The 25,341-nt window shown below is 44.7% G+C and overlaps 1 protein-coding gene across 12 annotated transcripts in view; it reads left to right on the top strand.

The window, feature by feature from the left end:
* The window catches only part of PALLD (palladin, cytoskeletal associated protein), a 219,867-nt gene that overhangs the window by 154,936 nt on the left and 39,590 nt on the right, over nt 1-25,341 (top strand). For 10 of the 12 annotated variants that reach the window (XM_083457026.1, XM_083457030.1, XM_083457034.1 and 7 more), the window contains one exon: nt 23,024-23,710. In XM_083457026.1, coding sequence (XP_083313152.1) covers nt 23,024-23,710 — 687 coding nt within the window. Of the gene's footprint in view, nt 1-17,018; nt 17,416-23,023; nt 23,711-25,341 lie in introns of those variants that run through there. The other 2 variants (XM_083457027.1, XM_083457037.1) reach the window with 2 other exon arrangements.

The following is a 25,341-nucleotide window of genomic DNA, read 5'->3' on the forward strand; positions in this document are numbered from 1 at the left end:
CCACCCCGTCTCCTCTCTGATAAGGGCCCACCTGAGCAGGACCCTCTGGGTAGCACAGGGCCTGGACATATGCCCAATTGTTCAGCCCTAGCAGCACCAGTGCATGTATAAAAAATATTCATAAATACCATTACCACCCTATCTGTCTATAAATACAAACTGGGCATCCAGAAATGCAAGGAGCTTAAACAAAGGAGCTTAAGGGCACAGATCAATATTCCAGTTTTTCTAGGTCTTTTGTAGTGGGGGGGGGAGGTGTGGAGGGGCCCTTCGTTGCACGTGTACCTTGGGTGTTGCCTGTTACATCCTAGCTTGAACTGATGACCCAACCTCTTCTACAGTCATACCTTGGAAGTCAAACAGAATCCATTCCAGAAGTCCCTTTGACTTCCAAAACATTCAGAAACCAAAGCACAGCTTCCGATTGGCTGCAGGAAGCTCCTGCGGCCAATCGGAAGCTGCGCCGGATATTTGGCTTCCGAAAATAGTTCAAAAACCGGAACACTCACTTCCGGGTTTCAATCGTTTAGGAGCCAATTTGTTTGGGAGCCAAGGTGTTCAAGATCCAAGGTACAACTGTAACTTGGACTGCATGTGGCTTGCTGCAAGTAATGCTGAAATCTGGAAAAGTCAACCTTTTGAAAGGTTTTAATTATTTGTATAAATCTTCTAAGGACAGTCTAAGCAGCCCTTTGGTCCACTTCACGTGTAGTCAAGAGCCAGTGTGGCATAATGGTTAGTGTTGAACTGTGACCTGGGAGACCAGGGTTCAAATCCCCACTCAGCCACGAAGCTCTTTGGATGACCTTGGGCAAATCACTGTCTCTTAACCTAACCTACCTCACAGGGTTGTTGTGAGGATGAAATGAGGAAAGCAATGACCATGTACACCACCTCGAGCTCCTTGGAAGATATATCAAGCATAATATTCACACAAAAGAAAGACTTCCTGAACAGCATCATTGGGATAGTTCAAAATGTGATTTTTCTTTCTGGCTGCTATATATAGAAAGCAAACTTGTGTAATCTACTGTTAAAATAGAAGAGAGGGGAGAAGCCAGTTGCATTTTTTCCATTACAGTTCATTTTAACAGATGTTTTCTGTTCCTTCCCCACTCCCCCCCCCCCGCCATGACAAACATACCAAGGGAGAAGTCTTCAAGCTCAGCAAGGAACTGTAGCAACACTGCACAGAACAATAGTTGCATCATCTATCACTCGTCACAATTTAGGTCCAAGTTTTGTTTCAACTTAAGTCTTGATTGATGTGTTATAAACATAGTTTTACTATTATTTATATCAGTGTTTTGAGAATAACACCAAATTGCTCTTCATACTCGGGGAACATTCCTGGAACCGCAAAAAAGATCTTTTGAAACTCAGATAGCAACAGAAGCTTGGGTATAGTTTTCAGTGAAAAGTGGAGCAAGCTGTTCTCCTGTATATTTCATTATACCAAGGGTAAAGTTGACTTCAATTAAAACTCAGTTAAGCTGTGTAACTATGAACAACGGGAAGTTTCTGCTTCTAGCTAACAGGAAGGGATAATTTGCTGTTCAGTCCTGTGAGTAGATTGTTCAGCGTGGGAATAGGGATGCACCAAGTAGCTCCACTTCTAACATCTGCACAAACATCAGTATCAATGGAGTCTTTGCAGATTCAGTTCCACACAAAAGGGCTTCTCTGGAACCAAGAGGGTTCCAGTTGACTTGGAAGCCTTCATGCATTACAACTACATCTGCAAGGCTGAGGTGGTATAGGATGGGGAACATTCAGTGTGTTCAGTAATGGAAGTAATATTGCTTGAAGAGTGCAATGGTTTGCTTTATGCATGGATTTCAAACCATGGTTTGGTGCTGATGAGTAAAATAATGGTTATCCAAACTTCTAATTTTGAAGAAAACAGCTTGCTGCATAGATTGGTAGCTCCCAGTGTGTTACTTTTGTTATGGGGACGCAGGTGGCGCTGTGGTCTAAACGTAGCAGTTCAAAAGTGCGCCATTGCAAGTAGTTAAATAGGTACCACTGCAGCAGAAGGTAAACAGTGTTTCCTTACGCTGTGGCTTCCATCACAGTGTTCCATTGTGCCAGAAGCGGTTTAGTCATACCACATGACCCGGAAAGCTGTCTGTGTTCAAACGCCGGCTCCCTCAGCCTGAAAACGAGATGAGCGCCGCAACCTCATAGTTGCCTTTGACTGGACTTAACCATCCAGGGTTCTTTACCTTTTTACGTTTACTTTTGTTATGAAAAATCTTCCTGCTCCATACCGAAGAGTATAATGTAAAAATAACTCATTTGGTAAGACTTTTCGTACCTCAGCTCATCAAATAAAACTTTCCCTTGATTGATTTAACATTTCCTGAAACACACTGGAAACCACCAGTCTGTCCAGCCTTTTGTTGTAGTTGTTGTTCCTTTTGTGCATTTCTTTACAGCTATAGTTGAAGCCCTGTTTTTGTGTGAGGATTGCCATTTTCTCACCTTGCGCTCAGAGGAAGGAGATGAGAGGGTGTATGACCCCAGGGCTTATCATTGCTGGTTGCTGAACATCCAAACCATGGTCTCTAGCCTTACTTTGGAGGATTGTCTGAATCTGGCCTATGCTTCCAGTGGTCAAGTTATGAGACAAAGATTATGAACAGATCTTCCATCTCTCTAAATTTATCTCATATTTAACAGGATCTGCCCAGAGTGATTTAATACACAGCACTGAGAGAGGGATTTTAATTTTTTTCCTGGTGCGTTCTCTCCCCATGCCCCATATAAATTGCTTCCACTCTCCAAGCTACAACCCCTAATGGAACAAATAGGGGGGAGGGCATTGCTGCTTTAAAAGAATTTTAAATAGATTGGGCATCACCCATGTCTTGTCTAATTTGGCTGCAAGACTGAAGCCCAGAATAGTATTCGAACTTTATTCATTGATTTCCTAAAGTAGCAATATCTAGGTAGGGAATAAAAACTGTCTTTGCACTGACCTTGGGAATTTTATGTACGGAGACAGCTAATTTGGATCTGTGAATCATAAGATGAATAGCCAATGCTGCTTTTGACTTGCCAGAGTAATTGTTTTTCCTGTCTCCCCGTCCAGCAAAAGCCAGTTCCAAAGTGGTAGGCTTCATCAATCCTGGAGGTCAAGGGTCAGTCTGCAGGCCAAGCCTTTCTCCTTCCCCCCTCCTTTAACTGTAACTCATCTGTTAGCCTGGAAACCTATGACAGCGGTCTTCCAAATCTAACCTCAGAGAGGTCCTGCCTGATAGACGCTGATATAAACTTCTAAAATGGAAAACATACCCTGGTACCCAAATGTTTTCTGTTTTCTCTGATCAGTTGACAGTTATTTATTGGTTTATAATGAGACTTGTATTCTGTAAGAGGCCTCTAGTGGAATCTGTAGCTCTTCACAATTCCCAAAATAAGGAACTAAGTAGCCTAGACTTGCTTGGCATTTTCTGTGCGGTGATGCTTAGATAAAATAGCAGTGCTGGAGAAAATAGCGCACAAATGTATTTCTCTTAACACTGTCTTGAAAGCAGACTTTCCATTGCTGAAAATGAATGGCAAATGCTAAATGTAGAGCTATTTAGAAAGTTTACACTTGAAATGTGGGAGAATCATGGCATGTCAACTTGGCATCCATGATTATTGGACATCAGTATGATCCTAAACATGTTCACACAGAAGTAAACCCTGCTGTTTCCAATTCGGTTGTAAAATACTAAAAGCCTTAAGCAGATTCTCTGTTTGTTTTGTGTTGCAACAAGAGCTGTAGAAGTTCTAAATGTTCTAATTGCAAAGAAAATTACTTCTGTCCTTTAAATTCTGTTTCTGATTAAGACATTAGCCTTTCAAAATGATCCTTTCGGAGAACTTAAATGGAGACACTGAAGCAAATTGTTGGTTGGAGAGAGGTTTCCTATTAAGGAAGAGTGATGTAATGCCAATGGAATACAGCCAGGTTCTCTCCACTCATTTTATTTATATTAGCTGCATACCAGAGAAAGATACCCCCAACAACATGAGTGCTGCTCACTATATTTAGTCAGGCTAGTTTAGTAATTCCAGGAGGTTATGTTTATATGCAATGGAAATAATTATAAAAAGGTATTTTGAGCATCTTAGTTCAATCAAATGGGTTTAAGCAAAAATGCTTTTTAAAAAAAGATCATAAAATTGGGGTGGTATTTGGGGATGTATGTCTTGAGGCATTTAAAACAGTAATCCCCTTGACTAATCAGCTCTTAATACAACATCTTTCTTTTTCTGTGCTTCAACTCCTTAGCATTATTTGTAGTTAGAAGTTAACCTTGCCTCTAATAGAGGCTAATGAACCAATCCGTCTTTCAGTGTCGTATAAAATTGATTGTGAATTTAAATTTCAGCTCGCGTTATGGGAATACGCTTGCACCAGGCTGGAGTTTGCGTACCCCACCCTCCTCTTACTTGGAGACTGAAAGTTTTCGCTTTCACTTTAGAATTAACAAAGATCCCTGTGACTGCCCAACTTCAGGAGCTGTGAGTCCTTGCTTAAAACAATCAAGAATCCAGCCACAGTTTGATATCCTGGTTGGTTAATTAACCCTACTTGGAACAAATTGCAGTTCAGACACCACGGGGAACTCTGGTTAGTTCTAAACTGAAATCTTTACATATTTTCCTCATGCATGCAAAAAAGTGAGGGAGACTCCATAGCTTAGTAGAATACAGTGGTACCTTGGGTTAAGTACTTAATTCGTTCCGGAGGTCCGTTCCTAACCTGAAACTGTTCTTAACCTGAAGCACCACTTTAGCTAATGGGCCTCCTGCTGCTGCCACACCGCCGGAGCACAATTTCTGTTCTCATCCTGAAGCAAAGTTCTTATCCCAAGGTACTATTTCTGGGTTAGCAGAGTCTGTAACCTGAAGCGTATGTAACCTGAAGTGTATGTAACCCGAGGTACCACTGTACATACTTTGCTTTGCAGAAGGTCTGTGGTTCATTCTCCGCCATCTTGGACTTGAGAAATTTGCCTGTTTGAAAACCCTGGGAAGCTGCTGCAATATGGATTTTGGGCAAACTTTTTCTGTAATGTTAAATCATAGTTCAGCATTAAATCTGTACCAGGCCTTGGTCTGATTTGCGAATTATAATTTCCACCTCCCAGAGTCTAAATAGATGTATAATTCACTGGGGAGATTTGGGGTTGCTGTTGTTCAGCCTTGGAAAGAGTGTTTCAGTTCTCTTTCTTAATGTGTTCTAGACAATAGGTTTCTGTCACTACAACCCTGTGGCAAGCTTAACCAAAACCACAACTGCTGAATCTCTCCATGCTTTGCAGCTATAAAAACACATCATTTACCTGTGAGCATTCCTGGGCAAATGTATCATTACCCAATCAATTCCCTTGTGTGCTACAAGTAAAGGGAAGTGGTTTGCTCAAACCCCACCAGCCTGGCTATGATGGAGGAAAAATGGAGTTTCCACCCCTCTTGCTTTTCCTAATTGCCTTTTGTTCTACCTGATGACTTTTACAAACCCTGTTTTTCTTGCTGACAACAGTATTTCTTCTTTGCAGTGGTTTTATTTTACCAGGGAACAGTCTTCTACAGGGCTGCAGGCACTTCTAAGAATCGAACACTGGACAAAGGGAATTCATTTGTTCTCTGCACTAGGGGGGATATGTATATGTTGCTCACTTAGTTACGTGGGTTGCTTTATTTCAAGATCTCCCAAGATGGTTTGCAGTGTGGGGTGGGGACACTATTTCAGACATTTGCACAATACATGGGATATATTGTGTCAGTTACCTGATGTTGGTAGGATATGCTAAGAAGGAGTCACCCACATAATAACCTGAAATGAAGAAGACAAGCAGTGAAGCAAGACAGTCCTGATTCAGTACTTGGAATGTGATTTCTCAGACCTGCTCAAGTCAATACACGCAAACCTTTGTGCTAGGAGCTTCCCAGGGTGAAGCAAGTTTCCCTGCAGAACCATGAGCAATTGTTAGAGGAAGTGTGAGCCATTCCAACCCCAGTCGCCCGTCTTTCTGCATGACCCAAGAGGTCAGATTCCACCTCATTTTGGTATTCCAGTACCTGTGGGCTTCACCATTTGTGCTAATTGATTGTGTTTGTCTGGTGTGGGGGGAGTGATTTCCCCCCCCCCTTAATGTTTGGCAGAAACCAAGCTAAGAATCAAGAGTTCTTTGTCCTGCAGTGAGGGCTAGGACGAGTACTGTGCAAAGGTTTTGCTGCGTAAACTTGCTTGGCACGGGGTTGGGCTGGATGACCCTCAGGGTCCTTCCAACTCTACAATGCTGTGAGTCTATGGTTACATAGGAAATGCACAGCTTAAAAAGTGCATCAGGTACATCAGAGGTATAGATAGATGGCTAAGTGCAAACTGTATTGATCCAACAAGTGATATGCCTCTCTCACTTTCCATTTGAAGAGCGAGGTAGACACAGCTGATAGCATGGCAAGCAGCCAGTGCCCTGGGACTTGGCCTGCAAACAGGCGCTCCTTTGAATGAGTTGGGTCTGTGAGGCTTGTTCATGCTGCTGCTGGTGTCTCCATGTCCTTGGAGATGGAGATGGACTCTGTGCCAGTTAAGCATCCAATTTCACTCTGTCACCTTCCGCAAAGGTGGAAGCTCTTCACTGACAGGAGAGATGCGCCAGGCCCACTTCGAAGCAGGAGGTATCTGACTCAGGGTGTCACCGTGGTGGAACACTCCTCTGCCAACCTGCTTAGTCCCTCCCCTGATCCCGCTCTCCATTCCCTAGACTCCAACCCACCAAGGTCAAAGGCTTCTGGAGTTGCCTTTTTCACTTTCCCCATCCTCCTACCACCCTCCCATGGGCATCAATCTCCAAATCCCTGAGCTCTGCCCATTCTTCCTTAGAATCCAACCATCCCTTCCATGATGTACACTAATGCACAAAGCATGGGAAATAAACAAGATGAGCTTGAGCTCTTGGTACAGCAAACTAAATATGACATAATAGGCATCACTGAAACCTGGTGGGATAAGTCCCACGATTGGAATGTAAAAATGGAGGGATACAATCTATTTCAGAGAAACAGACCAGACAAGAAAGGAGGAGGAGTGGCGTTATATGTCAGGGATGTGTATACCTGTGAAGAGATCCAAGATTTAGAACCTCAAAGCCAAAGTGAGAGCATTTGGGTCAAAATTAAGGGAGAGAAGAATAACAGTGACCTCATTGTGGGAGTTTACTATAGATCCCCAAGCCAAACGGAGGACATAGATGATGCCTTCCTGGAACAGATGGCCAAGCATGCAAAAGGAAGGGAGATAGTAGTAATGGGGGACTTCAATTACCCGGATATTTGTTGGATGTCAAACTCAGCCAAGAGCATAAGGTCAAACAGATTCCTCACTGGCCTTGCAGACAACTTCATTGTCCAGAAAGTGGGAGAAGCAACAAGAGGAACAGCCATTTTAGATCTGGTCCTAACCAATGTTGATGACCTGGTTAGTGGGGTAGAAGTGGAAGGATCATTAGGCGCAAGTGATCATGCTCTTCTGAAGTTTACTATACAACGGAAAGGAGCAGCCAAGCATACTAGGACTCAATTTCTTGACTTTAAGAAAGCCGACTTCATAAAACTTAGGGAAGTGCTGGGTGAGATCCCATGGACAGTAATACTAAAAGGAAAGGGAGTTCATGATGGCTGGGAGTTTGTTAAGAGGGAGATAGTAAAAGCACAACTTCAGGCAATACCAATGAGACGGAAACATGGAAGGTGCCTAAAGAAGCCAGGGTGGCTATCTAAAGAACTTTTAACTGAGTTAAGATTAAAAAAGGATGTGTACAAAAAATGGAAAAGGGGGGAAACCACCAAAGAGGAATTCAAACAAATAGCCAGCACGTGTAGACACAAAGTCAGAAAAGCTAAAGCACAGAATGAACTCAGGCTTGCTAGAGAGGTTAAAAGCATCAAAAAAGGCTTTTATGGGTATGTTCGTAGCAAAAGGAAGAACAAAGAAACAGTGGGGTCACTCAGAGGAGAAGATGGTGAAATGCAAACAGGGGACACAGAAAGGGCTGAACTCCTCAATGCCTTCTTTGCCTCAGTCTTCTCCGATAAAGAAAACAATGCCCGACCTGAAGAATTTGGAGCAAATGATTCAGTAGAGAAAACACAGCCCAGAATAACTAAGGAGATAGTACAAGAATACTTGGCTAGTTTAGATGTATTCAAGTCTCCAGGGCCAGATGAACTGCATCCAAGAGTATTAAAAGAACTGGCAGATGTGATCTCAGAACCACTGGCAATCATCTTTGAGAATTCCTGGAGAACAGGTGAAGTCCCAGCAGACTGGAGGAGGGCAAATGTTGTCCCTATTTTCAAAAAGGGGAAAAGAGAGGACCCAAATAATTACCGCCCAGTCAGTCTGACATCAATACCAGGGAAGATTCTGGAGCAGATCATCAAGCAAACAATCTGTGAGCACCTAGAAAGGAATGCTGTGATCACCAATAGTCAGCATGGATTTCTGAAAAATAAGTCATGTCAGACTAACCTGATCTCGTTTTTTGACAGAATTACAAGCCTGGTAGATGAAGGGAACGCAGTGGATGTAGCCTACCTTGATTTCAGCAAGGCATTTGACAAGGTGCCCCATGATATTCTTGTAAAGAAGCTGGTAAAATGCGGTCTTGACTATGCTACCACTCAGTGGATTTGTAACTGGCTGACTGACCGGACCCAAAGGGTGCTCATCAATGGTTCCTCTTCATCCTGGAGAAGAGTGACTAGTGGGGTGCCACAGGGTTCTGTCTTGGGCCCGGTCTTATTCAACATCTTTATCAACGACTTGGATGATGGACTCAAGGGCATCCTGATCAAATTTGCAGATGACACCAAACTGGGAGGGGTGGCTAACACCCCAGAGGACAGGATCACACTTCAAAACGACCTTGACAGATTAGAGAACTGGGCCAAAACAAACAAGATGAATTTTAACAGGGAGAAATGTAAAGTATTGCACTTGGGCAAAAAAAATGAGAGGCACAAATACAAGATGGGTGACACCTGGCTTGAGAGCAGTACATGTGAAAAGGATCTAGGAGTCTTGGTTGACCACAAACTTGACATGAGCCAACAGTGTGACGCGGCAGCTAAAAAAGCCAATGCAATTCTGGGCTGCATCAATAGGAGTATAGTATCTAGATCAAGGGAAGTTATAGTGCCACTGTATTCTGCTCTGGTCAGACCTCACCTGGAGTACTGTGTCCAGTTCTGGGCACCACAGTTCAAGAAGGACACTGACAAACTGGAACGTGTCCAGAGGAGGGCAACCAAAATGGTCAAAGGCCTGGAAACGATGCCTTATGAGGAACGGCTAAGGGAGCTGGGCATGTTTAGCCTGGAGAAGAGGAGGTTAAGGGAGGATATGATAGCCATGTTCAAATATATAAAAGGATGTCACATAGAGGAGGGAGAAAGGTTGTTTTCTGCTGCTCCAGAGAAGCGGACACGGAGCAATGGATTCAAACTACAAGAAAGAAGATTCCACCTAAATATTAGGAAGAACTTCCTGACAGTAAGAGCTGTTCGACAGTGGAATTTGCTGCCAAGGAGTGTGGTGGAGTCTCCTTCTTTGGAGGTCTTTAAGCAGAGGCTTGACAACCATATGTCAGGAGTGCTCTGATGGTGTTTCCTGCTTGGCAGGGGGTTGGACTCGATGGCCCTTGTGGTCTCTTCCAACTCTATGATTCTATGATTCTATGTATCTCCATGGCAGTAGCTTTACAACCTTGCATTCTGTGCTTTTTTTTACTGGATACACAAAATTGCTCCTTTTTGAATTAATGTAGAAGATCTGCAGCCATCCATAGTCTTGCAGTTGCTGAAACGGGTTGGAATCCCCAGTTCACCCATAAGTATGTATCAAAGGGAATCCTGGCTAAATGATGTTTAGGGATAATGAGACTGCTTAAGAGGTTTCTGCTGGGAATGTAAAGCTCAATATGTCTGATCCTTTGTCTATTGGTACTCCCATCCCATTCTCTGCAACTGCATCCTCTTTTTTTTTTCTGAACAAGAATTTTACATTTGCAGGGGAAGGGGAAGTACCTGACCCGAAGAAATATGCTAGAACAGAATTTTAGAATCAGTGTTGTCCAGAACAGAGATGGGACACTGGTAGCCCTCCAAGACTTTATTGGAATCCAGCTCCTTTGATCCCTGGTAACTGGCCATGCAGATTGTGGGGGATTGATGGGAGTTGAAGCCCAGCATAATCTGGAGAGCCACAGATGCCCCATTTTTGCTGGGGAGAAAGGAAGGGTTGTACAGGTCTCAGACCCTTCTTTCACTGGCCATTTGGCAGCACACAGGTGTTGAGAAAGTAGAGAATTGCAAGGGGCTGGACTAGATGGCTCTCAGGGTCCCTTCCCACTCTACAGTTCTATGATTCTATGATCCTCCTTGGGATGTCTAGGCAACATGGCTGTGTGTGTGACCTGCACAAAAAGCAGAAAGATCTTTTGCAACTGACAAGGGGCCATTCGAAATCATTCTGCCTTTCTGTCACATCTGAGAAGTATAGCAGAATTATGGATCTGTTGGCAAGCATATATGAGGTATTCATAGAGATAGTGAGATGCAGCAGCCCTGTCAAGATGTACTGTAGATACTTTTTCCACTCATTCAGTTGAAGCAGTTCACAAGGGAAGCAGATCATGCTGCTAAATACTGACAAGTATACTTTAGGTCAGCCAGGAGTCGAAACAACCAATTTCCTTTTAAGTATAAAGCATACTAAACAAGCTAATTTCTCCCCTCTTCTGGTAGAGTTCATGCTAATTTCAAATCCCAAATTAAATTGTTACCAAAAGAGTAGATTTAAGAATATCCCAGCCTTAGTATTTCTGTTACCAGGTTCCAAAGAACTAAATATCTCCTATAGGATTATAGCAGCTGACATAGCTAACATATGAAGTATTTCCTGGACGAAATACAAACACAGATGATGTGCAATCATTTCTTGTTTAACAGAAAATTCCTATCTGAACTAAAAAAAAAGAACCTGCTTTTGTGATGAGCCACTCACCAAAATACTATGGGGAGAGCTAAAGCATGGGGCATGCAGTGGGGATTCAAATTGCTGAGTTGTGCCTTGTTGATGTGTCCCTTTATAGTCTGTATTGTGGTTGTATGATGCAGCCAGCACCCTGCAAATGCTTTGGACTATGACTTCCATCAGCCTGTACAGCAGCACTTGGAATACCCATAAATGCTAAATCTTAAGACCGTGGGCGGCTTTGGATAAGGACATTAACAATTATAGTGCCTGGATATAGCTGTAGTAGAAAAAGATCTGTGGACTGGGTGATAAAATACATTGCTTTTTCGTATGGGTTAAAAATTACCAGACATTCATGCAGTATGTCATTGAATAAAATGGTTGTCAAAGATACCTCACAATGTACAGCCCGAACAAGGGGGGACACTAAGTCTGCAATAATAATAATAATAATTTATTATTTGTACCCCGCCCATCTGGCTGGGTTTCCCCAGCCACTCTGGGCGGCTTCCATAAAAACAAAGAATACAGTAAAATATCACAAATTAAAAACTTCCCTGAACAGGGCTGCCTTAAGATGTCTTCTAAATGTCAGGTAGTTATTTATCGCTTTGACATCTGCTGGGAGGGCGTTCCACAGGGCGGGCGCCACTACCGAGAAGGCCCTCTGCCTGGTTCCCTGTAGCTTTGCTTCTCGCAATGAGGAAACCGCCAGGAGGCCCTTGGAGCTGGACCTCAGTGTCTGGGCAGAACGATGGGGGTGGAGACGCTCCTTCAGGTATACTGGGCCGAGGCCGTTTAGGGCTTTAAAGGTCAACACCAACACTTTGAATTGTGCTCGGAAACGTACTGGGAGCCAATGTAGGTCTTTCAAGACCGGTGTTATATGGTCTCGGCGGCCGCCCCCAGTCACCAGTCTAGCTGCCGCATTCTGGATTAGTTGTAGTTTCCGAGTCACCTTCAAAGGTAGCCCCACGTAGAGCGCATTGCAACTTGCACGCTTTTAACTTACGTGCATTCAGCTTTACCCAAAAAATTAAAAGGGGGTGAGAAAGGTGTAGGGTTCTGGGGGAAATGACTTTGGCAATCCCACTCACTATTGAACCCAATGGGTTTTGACTATACGCAGTTTTGGCTTTAGGTGCAATCCCTGGAACATAGACCCTGTGTGAGTTGTGGGCCTGCTACATTCCATGTTTGTTACCCTCCCTATGACCTTTACTACCTACAGAGATGATAACTGTTCAGAATACCATCCACATTCACTCATACAACTGAAACAGGGTCTGCATATCAAAATGTAGCTCTTCATCAGTTTCTGTAGTCCACTGGCGCTTGTCTTCATTCCTGTTACAGGTGGTTCACCTAGTACAAGCTGGCCTCTGAGCACTTTTTTTTCTGCACAAGGGAGTGACGGCAATGTGAAACCTGAAAGGACTTTTCATAAATGGTTCACACCTTTTGAAAACTGTTTCTTATGACCCAGCATATCATACTTTGTCATTAAAGGAGATGCTCCCCTGGTCACCACGATTGTGCTTGTTGCCATTGTGTGTGTGAGAGAGAGAGAGGGAGAATGCCCTCGGGTGTTTCCAGCTTTCCTCCCAGTCTTGGAGCTGCAGTGGTGAGTGGGGATTATTCCAGCAGTTGTGTGGCACTGGTGGCTCCAAGAGGCGCAGAGCAGCCTCCTCCTGAAATGTGCTAATTGGGTTTTGCACTGTAGCCACATAAAGTCACAATTCTGCTTCCCTCTACTACCTAAAAAGTCTGTGCACCTTCCCAGCCCCATTTCAGTGATGAAACCTCCCATTGCCTTGCCACCTGATACCAGGAGCCCGTGAGTTTCACACATAAGAGTAATGGTGGTGTCTTCCCTATCTACTGTCTTGGAAAATACCCCAAAATGCAACCTGAGTTAAAAGGTGATGTGTTTTGTGATCATTTGGTGGGATCACTTTGAAGGTGTTCTGTGAACAAGCCCATGTTCTTGAGCCATTAAAAAGTTTTTAAGATCAATTGGTCTAGAAGTTAGCATGCATGGCTATGACCACACTCCACGATGTGGTTTACCCCCACCCTGCCAAATCTTAGCAATAAATGCAATGGTACCTCGGGTTAAGAACTTAATTCATTCTGGAGGTCTGTTCTTAACCTGAAACTGTTCTTAACCTGAAGCACCACTTTAGCTAATGGGGTCTCCTGCTGCCGCTGCGCTGCCGCTGCACAATTTCTGTTCTCATCCTGAAGCAAAGTTCTTAACCCAAGGTAATATTTCTGGGTTAGCGGTAACCCGAGGTACCACTGTAATGGATATGTTGAGAAAGTTAAATCAGGCAGGCAGTAAGAGATCCTGCGATATGAAGGTGAGTTTTGCCCCTAGTCTGTCCCTCTATGTCCCCTTTTCCCTATACTGTATCTTACTCCTCTAGAAGTTAAGCCCTGTTTCCTAATCACTGCCCAAAACCTCATCCAAGTTCTGCAAAACAAGCATTTCATGGTCATTGCTAAGAATGCAAATTAAGCAAAAGCATTCTTAATTTGCCTGGTTTTGAATAGCACCTTCCAGCTGGAGAACCTTGGCTTTCTTAAAGCAGCATTCTACTAAGCTCACGGAGAACCTGTGTAGTAGCACCTGGTGGGGGGGGGAACCTGTCCGGTGGATTAACAAAAGAGTCTCCTTCGGCTTTCAGTTTTTACAATGTTTTTAATTGATGATCTTGCCCAGCTACAATTTTATCTACCAGTTGAATTCACTGTGTCTGCTGTTGTTGGTTGGTGTTGTTGTGCTGTTGTTTTTAAATAATAGTGGCAGTTGTTGTTCCAAAGAAGAGTGGGTTAGGTGCCTAGGCTGGGCTGAAGCAATAAGAGAGGGACAAGTTGGCTCCTGCCATGGTAGCAAGGAGCCAGTTGAGTGTCTTTCCCACGGTGGCATCCATCTGTTGTTTTCCGGTGTATCTCAGCAACTCTTTCCATATATCCCCCCTTGCTATAGCTCTTCCCAGACAATTCTCCATCGTTCTTATTTTGTCGACCTCAGTTTGGGCAGCAAGTTAAGAAGCAACCATTAACTGTGCGGGAGGAGGCATAACCTTGAACTCTCTACTCTATAAAACATTGACCTTCTGGTTATGTGTGTTAACCATTGTGCCCAGAATGAATTAGACCCAGTTGCCTCCTGTCAGATTTCCCCCACAGGAGAAAGGTCTTCTTCTTTTTTGCCCTTCTGAGGTTTATGATGAGCAATTGTGACAGTTGCACTTCTCTTGAGATGTCACCAGTCACTAAATTGGAACCACTGGTTGCCTTGGCTAGGATTGGACTCAACTTCATCACAGATCACACCAACTGGTCAATAAATTGTTTGCTTATCTGATCCATATTGCCATACATATCCCGTCTTCCATTAGTCTGTTTTTGATAAGGCCTTTTCCCTCCTGAGCCTGATTTACGAAGTGGGGGGTGGCTTATAAGCCCGGTGCCCATCGCAGACGCTGTCCTCGATACTTGAAGCAGCATCGCGCAAGACCTTTTGGACGAGTGACAAAAGGATCCCGGATATACCTGGCTTTGGTTCATGGTGAGGATCTTGTAACCCACCTGCCACTGGGGTAGATATGGGTCTTTGACATGCTCCAGCCCGGTCATAATTAGCGGACTCCCTGTGAGTGTAGCTTGGGGTAGTGGAATGCGACTCACGGACAGCTTCCCTGTTTTTTTCCACTAAGTGTTGCTGTATCATCTTTAAAGCCATGCCGAAAATGTCTTTTGCATGCAAATCCATGGACCACGGCTTTTCTGAACAACTATCAGGGGATGCCGGAGTTGAAACCTTACGGTCAACAGTAGAGGGCTGGCGCATGCCGCTACATTCCAGTTTATCCTTGATCTCCTGGCGTGCTTTTTGAACAACCAGGGAGCAGAGTTTATTGACATATGAAGGTTCGTCTGAGCATCCCCTTGGACCAGGGGTAGTAGGGATCAGTTTGTCGGATGAGATGGTGTAGGGCTGAGTTTTACGAGAACCACTTGCAGGTTTCAGTGCGTGCTGAAATCCAATTGCGTATTTCTGAAGGTCGTTGCTCAGCCAGCTCACAACGTTGAGTTCCTCAGAGGAGCCTTGCTTGAAAAGGCAGACCGCACCTTCCGTATTATTAGGATTGTTTCGCTCGTTGTCTTTTATTACAATAACTTCTTTATCCTCCAAACTCGCCAGGTCAAGATGATTGTATCCTCCTCCTCTCTGACATTTGTCCTTCATATTTAAGCTGGATACATCAACAAAACAGATCATTTTGCGATCCTGGTCTTTCTGTCCTTCGGGGCAGTAGTGGTTTACTTTACATACGGCCGCCTGACTGCGCAACCAGTCGATTTCATGTGCCATATCTGTTGTTTTAGGGTGGAGCTGTCCCCAGGGCCATAGAGCGGTGGTGATGGTGTTTTAGTTGAGCAGCTTTGATCCTGCCAGACTCAAGGTGTTGCCTCCTCTCTTAGCTTCCCATGCTCTTCTAGTGGCAGATGGGATTTTCACTTGTGTGGACAATTGGTTTCTATGACAACAGTGACATCATAAAGCATCAGTATCACCAAGCAACCAGTGGTGTACTTAGGCAGTGCTTTAATAAGAGTTTGTGAAAGAAAAGGCAGAATCTCTCCTGGCACACAAATATTAGACTGCTTTTTAGGGATTATTTTATGTAGCCCACATTGGATCCAGGGGGTCATTTTATCTTTGAGGGTCATAAGTCTGAAATATACATGAAGACTGCCTAGCTCAGCCCCTGCCCTAAGTTTGTCTGGCAGAAAAACTGTTAAAATCTAAAAATGGTGGTGGGTAGTTCGGGTGCTTGTCAGTTTAAAAAGAAAGGTTGCATTTTTAATTATGGATTAATTAATCTGGAATAACTGCCACATATGTTTCTTGAACTAGGAGCTATTTATAAGGAGAGAAAGTTGAGTAGGATGGCTTAACTGGTACTGTGTTTAGCCTTTTGGGGCATTCTGAATAGTCAACCTGCAAGGAGGAAAGTGTGTTCACAAATGCACTAGGTCCCTTCCGCCATTCCTGTCACCATTGCCCTCCACATGTTCCCCAGTGACAGTCTACAGCTAGTAAGTCCCCTGTACTTGTGGAGGCTGTGTTGCCTTTTTAAACGCCAGAAAATAATAGTTTCAAAACACCTGAGAGCCTTGTTTAATTTGATAAAAGTTTTGAATTTAGGCATTTATAATAGCTGAGTTGTGTCTTTGACTTATTGAGCATTTTCTTTTCTTTAGCCATCCTTGGCTATCTTAATGGGTGCATGTTTTTGAAGAAATATTATAGTAATATGAAAAATGCTTCCTGTAAATGGAAGAATTGCTGAGAGACATCGCACGTTCTCACCAAGTCTTATCACTGCTTCTGGTTTCCTCAGGACAAACTTTAGCTTGAGGCCTATTTGGCAGATGACAAAATAAAATTGGGAAATGCCGGGTTTCATGTTGATAAGGCAGGAAAGTTGGTAAAAGCAGAAATAGATGAGTATATCCTAAAACAGGCTTCCGTTAATACAGTTGGAATGTTTTTTTTTGTTTTTCCTAAAAATAAGTTTCCTTTTCAGAACGTATTTGAGGAACTCTGCCGTATGGCTACAGTCCCGCACAGGACAAGGCAAGCTTGGAAACATTGAAATCAGGGATCTTGGCTCTGTGTTACAGCCTATGTCACCTGGAAAGGCCTGGCCCTAGCATTAGGCAGAGTGAGGTGGCAGCCTAAGCCAACTGATTTTTGGTGTCATGAAAGGGCAGCAAATTGTTGGTTGATGAATTATTGTTTTATTCCAACAGGCTTTTGGGAACTCACTGGTTTGTTGGCTTGTTTCCTTGTTTGTTTTACAAGGCTGGATGAGTGAAGTCTTTCTGTGATGTCATGCTGAGCAGTAGAATGTTTCCAGGGCCATTAGAAGCATGTCATAATAATTCATTCTATAGGTTCTGTGGATAAATTCACCATAATCTCAGATCTGCCACCAAATTCAGTTTTGGGCAGAAGTGCTGCATCAATATGAATGAGTCTTGATTTTTATTTTAAAAAATCTCTAGAATGAATGCAGCAGAACTTTTCTAAAAGAAGAAAGTTGAGTCCACTTCAGCCATTATTCTGCAGCAAAATCCATAGTGGTACAAGCTATTCCGGATGTTTCACTAGAATAAAGATGAACAAACACGTACAGGATACCAAGGACAGACTTTTCCAGAACGTAGCACATTGCATTCTTTGAATCACTCACTCTTCTGGGAGAGTGATAGCAAAACTGCATTCTTGTAGGCCTTGCCAAATGTGAATTCTGGAAGTTGTGCAACATCACTTATCTTGGAGTATTAATCATGTAAGTGGTCTCTTTAACTAAGCCTCAGTAAAGTGCCAGCCTAGAATGATTTTATATATTCAAAGCTTGCCGTGTGTACAGTTGATGGCTACTGGTATGCCTGAATGAGTCAACATAATGCACTGGTGTTCCACGATTTGAAGGAATATGCACAGTAAATACAGAGACATTGTATTGACAGATTGTGGTGCAGGTTGCTGTTTTCCTTTCCAAGGAAGAGGTTTGTGAAGAGCCCTTTCTCCACTCTTTTGATTTACAGCCTGCTTCTTTCCCCAAACAGAAGCCTCCAGCTTGAATTGTGCACTGCTCTTCTAGTCCCCAGCTTCTTGTAACTCTGACGTGCTTGTGTTTTTCAGGCCCTCTGTTGAGCAGTTTTTTCTACAGCTGAGGCCACATGGTCAACGCAGATAACTCAAAATAGAACCACCCTCAAACCGGGACTGCAATGCGTTGCTTATGGCTGGTTGCCTTGACTCTGCTGCCTTTCCTGTGCTGTTATCCCCTCTGCCTCATTTGACAGTAAATGTCAGGTTAACGGGGCTGTTCTGCATTATGCACGTGCAGGAATTGCGTGACTCCCATTCCTTAGCCCTTCCGCATACTCCAGATGTGAAGAATCATCTCAGTGGTCTTTACATAGGCCGGGGACAGGCATATCTCCCGCCCCTTCTCCTTGGTTTGAATTCCTTTGCTGTCTTCCCTGGTCTCATTTAACTGTGGTTTAGCATTACAACTATGCTAACTGCAGCCGCATTTAGGCATCACATTCACATATTACTGGCTTGCAAAGCCCAAACAATCATTTCTTCTTAGGCTTGAACCAATGTCAGGGTGGTGTGCGAAAGGTGGACAAACTAGGATATCAAGCAATGGTTTGAAGCTGGTTGTGCCACCTGATTTACGTGTAGGTTTAGAGTTCATTGGCAAACCACAGGTGTCAGGGATGGGCAGGAGCCAAGGAGTGGAGGGATGTGTAGGCAGAGGAAGCAGGTGCAGTGGAAGATGATCCAGGGGAAGGGACCAGTGACTGGTGGGGTGCTGTGCTCCTCGTCAGTCAGCTGCCGGTGGTGGAAGAGGGGAGACGGGAGGAAGAGACCAGGCAGCCAGAGACAGGGGAGATGGAGACAGGAGAAGAACTGCAGAACCTCTTGGATCCCAGAGAGGAAACTCCCTGGTGCAGTCAAACCAGCTCAGTTTGACTGTATTTTCAAAGAACATAGCAAGCAGCAAGGCAAGTCCACCCCACTTCATTTCAGCAACTGTCTCACCGCAAAGAGGTTTGCATCTGTCACATGTGGCCTGTGGAGCCAAAAAGGTTCCCACCCTAGAGGGTTGTCTTGGGGTCACTATGACCCTTGGCCCCCCCTAAGGACAGAGTTGGCTCACACCACAGGCCATATTTGCAGTATTCAATCTGCAGAATTTCCAGCTATGTACAGTTTTGCTACATTGCAAATCAAAGCCTGAGAAACTTCCATGTTTGGGCTGAGCAGCTTTGTGCCAAACCCAGCTTCCAGTGCAGACGGCACTGTCAAATGCATATTAGATTCTTCTGGTGAGTGGTAGATAAACATTGCTATTCAGTCGGTTGATAATCTGCAACACTTATTAGAGGTGGAATACTCACAACTTCTACTTCTCAATGTAGCGAGCCTAAAGGAAGGAAGCATTTTCAGTTTCCTACCATTAAAGACAAGCCTTGCACAACTGGTTTCATAAATCAACTGTGTGACATCCTTGTAATCCAATGAAAGTGCTTTAGAAGGGAAAGGACAAAAAAAAAAAATCTTAATTCTACTTAATTACAGTACCACTGTCAGCCAGCCAAACAGATTTGATGACACATAAATCCCAACTGATATAAACAGGAGCCGTGCTGGAGCTTGTCATTTCATTTCAGTCCCGTGGCTTGTGCCCCGCTTGTAAATTACTTCCAGTGGGTCCTCCCTGAAGAATTTTTCTATTGTAAGAGAGGATGTTACTCTTAAGGAATGGCTCAGATGTTGCTTCACTCCTGACTCCCATTAATCCAAAGCAACATTGCTAGGGTGGCCCATTACCCAGTGCGATGAGAATTGTAGTCCAGTTACAGCTGCAAGACCATAGGCTCCCCATCCCTGTCTGATGTTGGGTATATAGAAGCTGCCTTATAGCCTGTCAGGCCACTGGCCCATCTAGTTTAGTATTGTCCACACAAGGGGTGGGAGACCATCTTGATCAGGCAGGCCAGATTCCAAATTGGTAGCACTGTGGTCTAAGCCACTGAGCCTCCTGGGCTTGCCAAATAGAAGGTCGGTGGTTTGAATCCCCACCATGGGGTGAGCTTCCGTTGCTCTGTCCCAGCTCCTGCCAACCTAGCAGTTCAAAAGCACACCAGTGCAAGTAGATAAATAGGTACCACTGTGGTGGGAAGGTGTTTCCGTGTGCTCTGGTTTCTGTCACTGTGTTCTGTTGCGCCAGAAGCGGTTTTAGTCATGCTGGCACATGACCCAGAAATGCTGTCTGTGGACAAACGCCAGCTCCCTCGGCCTAAAAGCAAGATGAGCACCACAACCCCATAGTCGCCTTTGACTGGACTTAACCGCCATGGGGTAATTTACCTTTTTTTAACCTTTTTTACCCGTCCACAGATCTCTCTGTTTTTGGCAGGTGGGTGGATGTCAGGTGGAGCTGTGCCCACCAGAAAGCAGCAAAACTTGCATTCGGTGCTGCATTTAAACAGAGCTTAACGTAGGCCATGCTGTCAAGGAACACTTGGGATCACACTCTTAAGCTTGCAACAGGGGTCAGTGCCACTCCGGAGCTCTGATTGGGATCTCCTGAGTGGAACCAATCCAAGCTGAGCTTCTGTGTATTCACCACCAAATTTAAACAGCCACAGCGTGACCTGCACCTAATGACAAGTGAGTGACGGGAGGGTGTGGCTAGACAAAATGGCTGCATAGGCCCAATTGGCAGGCCTTGGACCTCCATCCCTCTTCTATGCTAACTGGCAGGGGCTCCCCTGAGTACAGTCAGGGAGCGTTTCCTCGCCCTGAGTGGAAATGCCAGAGCTCTACCACTGAGCTACAGCCCTTCTCACCGTTAATTGTGACAGACCCAACCTCGCCCTAACTGCATGTTTTAGATTGGAAGCCTTTGTATTTACGTAACATTTGCCATGTGTGTGGGAAGAATATTCTCTTCAGAGTCAGCTACTAAAGGACTACTGCTTTTGTGCATCTGCTGGGCTGCAACAGTCAAGACCACATAATATATGAGACTTCACTTGCAGGGCAATATCCAGGCCAAGATTTTAAAGTTGTCAGCTATGTTATAAATATTTATAGGGCAGATATACTAAAAGAGAAAAAGGTGTGCACACATAATATTTTTTTTTTAAAAAAAAGAACAGCATCTGGAACATTTAGGACTATTCGTGGCTTTCTAGCTGTGATAGACAGCATGTAAACAAGACGGATGAATCTTCCAATAAAGACCACACAAGGATAAAGCTGATATTTGCTTGGATTGAGGTTTCGTTGAGAATGTAGCATTGCTACAGTAGAGCAGCTGTAGCCCTTTGAGTGCATGGGTGTGAACTTGCATATAATACTTGCTGAAATAGTTTGCGTGCATTATGTGGCACAGTGGCTGGCTGCTGTCCCATGCACAAATATTTAGAAGTTTCACAATAAACACACACACACACCAGACTCTGTAGCTTCCATGGCTTCTTCCTTTCACTCAAATCCAACAATAACCCCCTACCCTATCCTGCCTGAAACTGTTGTTTAAGCCATTCATGTTCTTATTGTAAACCAAGCTCTTATTCTCGTTTTGCAGGGGGCGACCCTATTTTAAAGCTTAGGTGAAGTAAAGCACCCCTGGTGGTGGTGCGGTCCTACTTGTTCCACCCTTGCTATGAACCTGGGGCAGGTTACACAGGAAGCAGGCATTCACCAAATGTGCCAACTTCAAGGGAGATAGGAAATCTTCCCTTGTTTAAGCCCTGGAGAGTCCAGTATAGATGTGTGGGAAATAATTCAATACAAGTTAGAGAAGGGTTTGGGGTGGGCTTCTTTTGCACAGCTGTAATGGTTCTAGGGGTTGCTCGTGCGTAAGTTGCCTTTACTCCTGGCTAGGTTGCATGGTTGAACCCTTTCTGTCAGGACAGCCTCAAGTTCCGTGGCTGCCTCAGTCGCTGGCAGAATCCGTCAGTGGGCGTTTCTTAAACCGCTTCCTGCATAGAAGCTGTTTGACACCCAGTCTCCTCCCCCGTTGCCTGCACGAAAGTTTTCTGCGCAAGGTGGGTATGGGCAACGGAGTGCTAGTACCCTCTCCGCTGGTCTCCTGCGAAGAGTCCGGGAGCCACCTCTCCGATTCCTCTATCTCCTCCCCTTCTCCACTGGTGTTGCGCTGATTACCTTCCCCAGCAGATGGGCTATCCCTCCTCCTACTAGAACCTTCTCCACCATCGTCCGGAAGCCTCCTCTCCGCCTCCCGCTCCGATGGCAGTTCCCTGACAACAGCCTTGTGTTTAAGCTCTTGCATGGTTGCTAGAGGTGGAAAGGAACCGCATCCAGGGAAGGGAGTGCATTGCGGGAGGTGGGGTGGAGCATTCCTTGCCCCCTCCGTCAGCCCATGTTTCTATCCTGGTCAAGGCCCTTTCCTGTACCTGCAACATGGAAATATAGCAGGGCGAGTGGAGGAGGTACTGAGTCCATCAGGCCCTTTTATGACTTACAAGCAGACTAATGATTGGTTGGTTTGCAGGTTAGGCTTCTGTGAACTTAGTAAGCATGTTTAGGATTGGACTGTAAAGCCAGCTCTGTTTGTGGAACCAACTCCCAAGTCAGTGCGCGTAGGATCACAGCCGTATATAAAGAGCTGATGATGTTGCTGCATTCTGTCATGTGTTTCATTGTTTTGTGATAGCAATATTATTTTTGGCATTCACAATGAATTGTTGCAGGGTAGTAAATCCTTTTTTCATCATAAGGAAGCTGAGAACAATATTTCCTGGAATGAGATTATTGTCTCAGCTAATCTGGTACATAGGTGTGTTTGTTTATTGTGCATTTATATTTAAGTATTCCTTAGTTTTTGTCCGTATCATTTGTACTGCTAACTTCAGGGGGGGGGGGCATTATTTAAAAGCTCTGGTTCACACGCAGATAAGGGTGTGGTACAGCTGTAATGGTTACGAGAGGGGAGATTGTATCTTCCCCCATGTCCACTTCCATTTGCAGATTCTCTCTGTTTCTGCCATTGCTGCCAGGTCTTCACCATGGTTAAAGCATCTATGCTCACCTTAACCATGGTTATCACTAAGCAAGGTACCTTTCCATCAGGATTTTAAAAAAAACCAGCTTCAAATCCTTGTAACAGTGGTAATTCTGTCTAGTTTGGTGCAGGTGCAGCCTATAATCGAGAAAGGAGGCAGAGAATTTACACATGGCAGGGTATAAACTGGGATTCCCATTCCCCACTTCTCATCTGCTAACAGGGAATGTAGGTCAAGAATGTTTATCCGCATAGGACCAAACTGGCATTTCTCTTTTTGTTGTTGGCATTGTTCACAACACAACACAAAATTAAATTTGTTTTCTCCTGTTTTTAAATACAGGGACCCTCTAAGGCTTCAGCAGCTGCAAAACCAAATCCGACTGGAAAAAGAATCTGCCCAGTGGTGCCCTCAGCAGCAAGCTGGTTTCCATCAGACTCTGCCCTTGTCTCCAACTTTCCCCCCTCCACCTTCATTCCAAGAACTTGAGTCAAGTCACTCTGCCACTTCTCCTGGGCAAATGAGCGTTCTGAACTCCCATTCTGCTCCCGCCATGCAGTCATCCGGCTCCTTCAACTATGCCCGTCCTAAGCAGTTCATTGCTGCGCAGAACATCAGCCCTGCTTCCAGCTACGTGACTCCTTCCTCCGGATCTTCAACATCAAGCCTTCCATCTCCCATGTCTCCCACAGCTTCTCAGAAACAATTTGGCAGAACATCTGCTCCCTCTTTCTCTCAGCCATTTGCTCCGGAAGGGGAGTACCCATGGTCTCCTTCTCCGCCGCCTCCACCTCCACCAGTTTTCAGTCCAACATCATCTTTTCCAGCCGCCGATTTCTTTCCACTGCCGCCACCTCCGCCACCTCCTCTCCCGACTTCTGTCCCTTCACCCTCTGGCAGCCTTTCTCCAACATCAAGGTTTTCAAACTCCGGCCAGTCCCCAGCCGCCTTCCTCAGCTCCATGCTGCCATCCCAGCCACCTCCCATCTCTGTCAACGCACTAGGACTTCCAAAAGGCGTCACACCACCGTAAGTATCAGTGTTTGATGGACTTCTCAAAACAATGATTTATTAGTCTTGGTTTTACTTGTAGTGCTTTGCTTTTTGTAGGCACCTCCATGACTGTCTCCATAGTTAACGTATTATTCCAGTAGGATATCTCTCAGAGCACATTTGTATGGCAGATATCTCAGCCATCATGCATGGTCTTCTACCAGCATTCATTCCCCCCCCCCCTCAGTCCATTGCAGTTAAAAGCCCTGGTACCTTCAGACTGTTGTCCTTTCTTACATGCACATGGTTGTTGGCTGCTGCTCTTATATATCTATAGCCAAATACCTTTCCTCCTCGGCCTAGAATAGGAAGTTGCATTTGAAGGGCAGTCAAGAGTAGTAGTCGATCCACAGAGTCCTCATTGCCCACCAGTTGGTGGCTTCAAAATAATTTCCAGACTTCACCTAGTCTTTCCTTTCCCTTGTTCCACCCTCCTGAGATGACTAAAGTTATTTTTATACTCTGGGTCCCTGTCCTTGGCAACATTACAATGTCTCATTTTTGCCACTCCCTTCTAAGAAGGTAGGTATGTGTGTCTATGTCCAAACATGCAGTATGTGAAACAGCCGGGAAGGGATGGCGCTGGGCACCATTCTGAGCCAACCAGCAGAGCAATAACTGGCCAGATGCATATTTGGAAGGCCTGTGATTGCCAGTATAATCTCTTATTTCTACTCTTATTACTTAAAAAGGTAAAGGTAAAAGACCCCTGACAGTTAAGTCAAGTCGCGAACGACTCTGGGGTTGCGGCGCTCATCTCGCTTTACTGGCCGAGGAAGCCGACATTTGTCCACAGACAGCTTTTCTGGGTCACGTGGCCAGCATGACTAAGCCGCTTCTGGTGAAACCAAAGAGCGCACGGAAATGCCGTTTACCTTCCCACCAGAGCGGTACCTATTTATCTACTTGCACTTTGATGTGCTTTCGAACTGCTGGGTTGGCAGGAGCCGGGACTGAGCAACGGGCGCTCACCCCGTCACGGGGATTGGAACCACCAACCTTCCGATTGGCAAGCCCTAGGCTCTGTGGTTTAGACCACAGTGCCCCCCACTTCCCTGCTCCTATTACTTAGGATTCTGCTAATTGTGGCCATTGGGCTTTTGAACTCTTATACTGGAGTAGAGCCTTGATCCCAGCATCTCCCCTTTCCCTGCCCTGACAATAATCAGTACTGCAGAAAGCTTAACCAGGAAAGATAATGCAGATTATTTTGAACCACTGCAGAGATAAAGAGCCTCATTGGCCTCCTTTGACACCACATTCCATTATGGCCTTGGTCAGACCTTCCCTTTCAGTCTTCAGGTCTTTTCCCACACAGTGCCTTTTCGCACCTAACATTGTTCAGCTGTGGCCTGTTGTTTAAAAGGTCAAAAGCTCATTTGGTTTCAGCTCCCCTCCTCCTTACTTCCCGGTGGCTGTTTCTACCTGGCACAAAGTCTAAGGAGTTAATAGCAAACATGTCCTCCACATTTGGGGGGGAAAGTTGAGGAAATAATGGATGAAAACTCACTATAGCTAAATAGAAGAATGGAATCAACTTGAAGCCAAAGGAGACATCGTGATTTCCCATGAAACCAAAGTTTTATAGAGCTCTCAATCAAGGCTCA

Source organism: Podarcis tiliguerta (genome assembly GCF_965153285.1).
Source record: "Podarcis tiliguerta genome assembly, chromosome: 9".
Taxonomy (NCBI): Eukaryota; Metazoa; Chordata; class Lepidosauria; order Squamata; family Lacertidae; genus Podarcis; species Podarcis tiliguerta.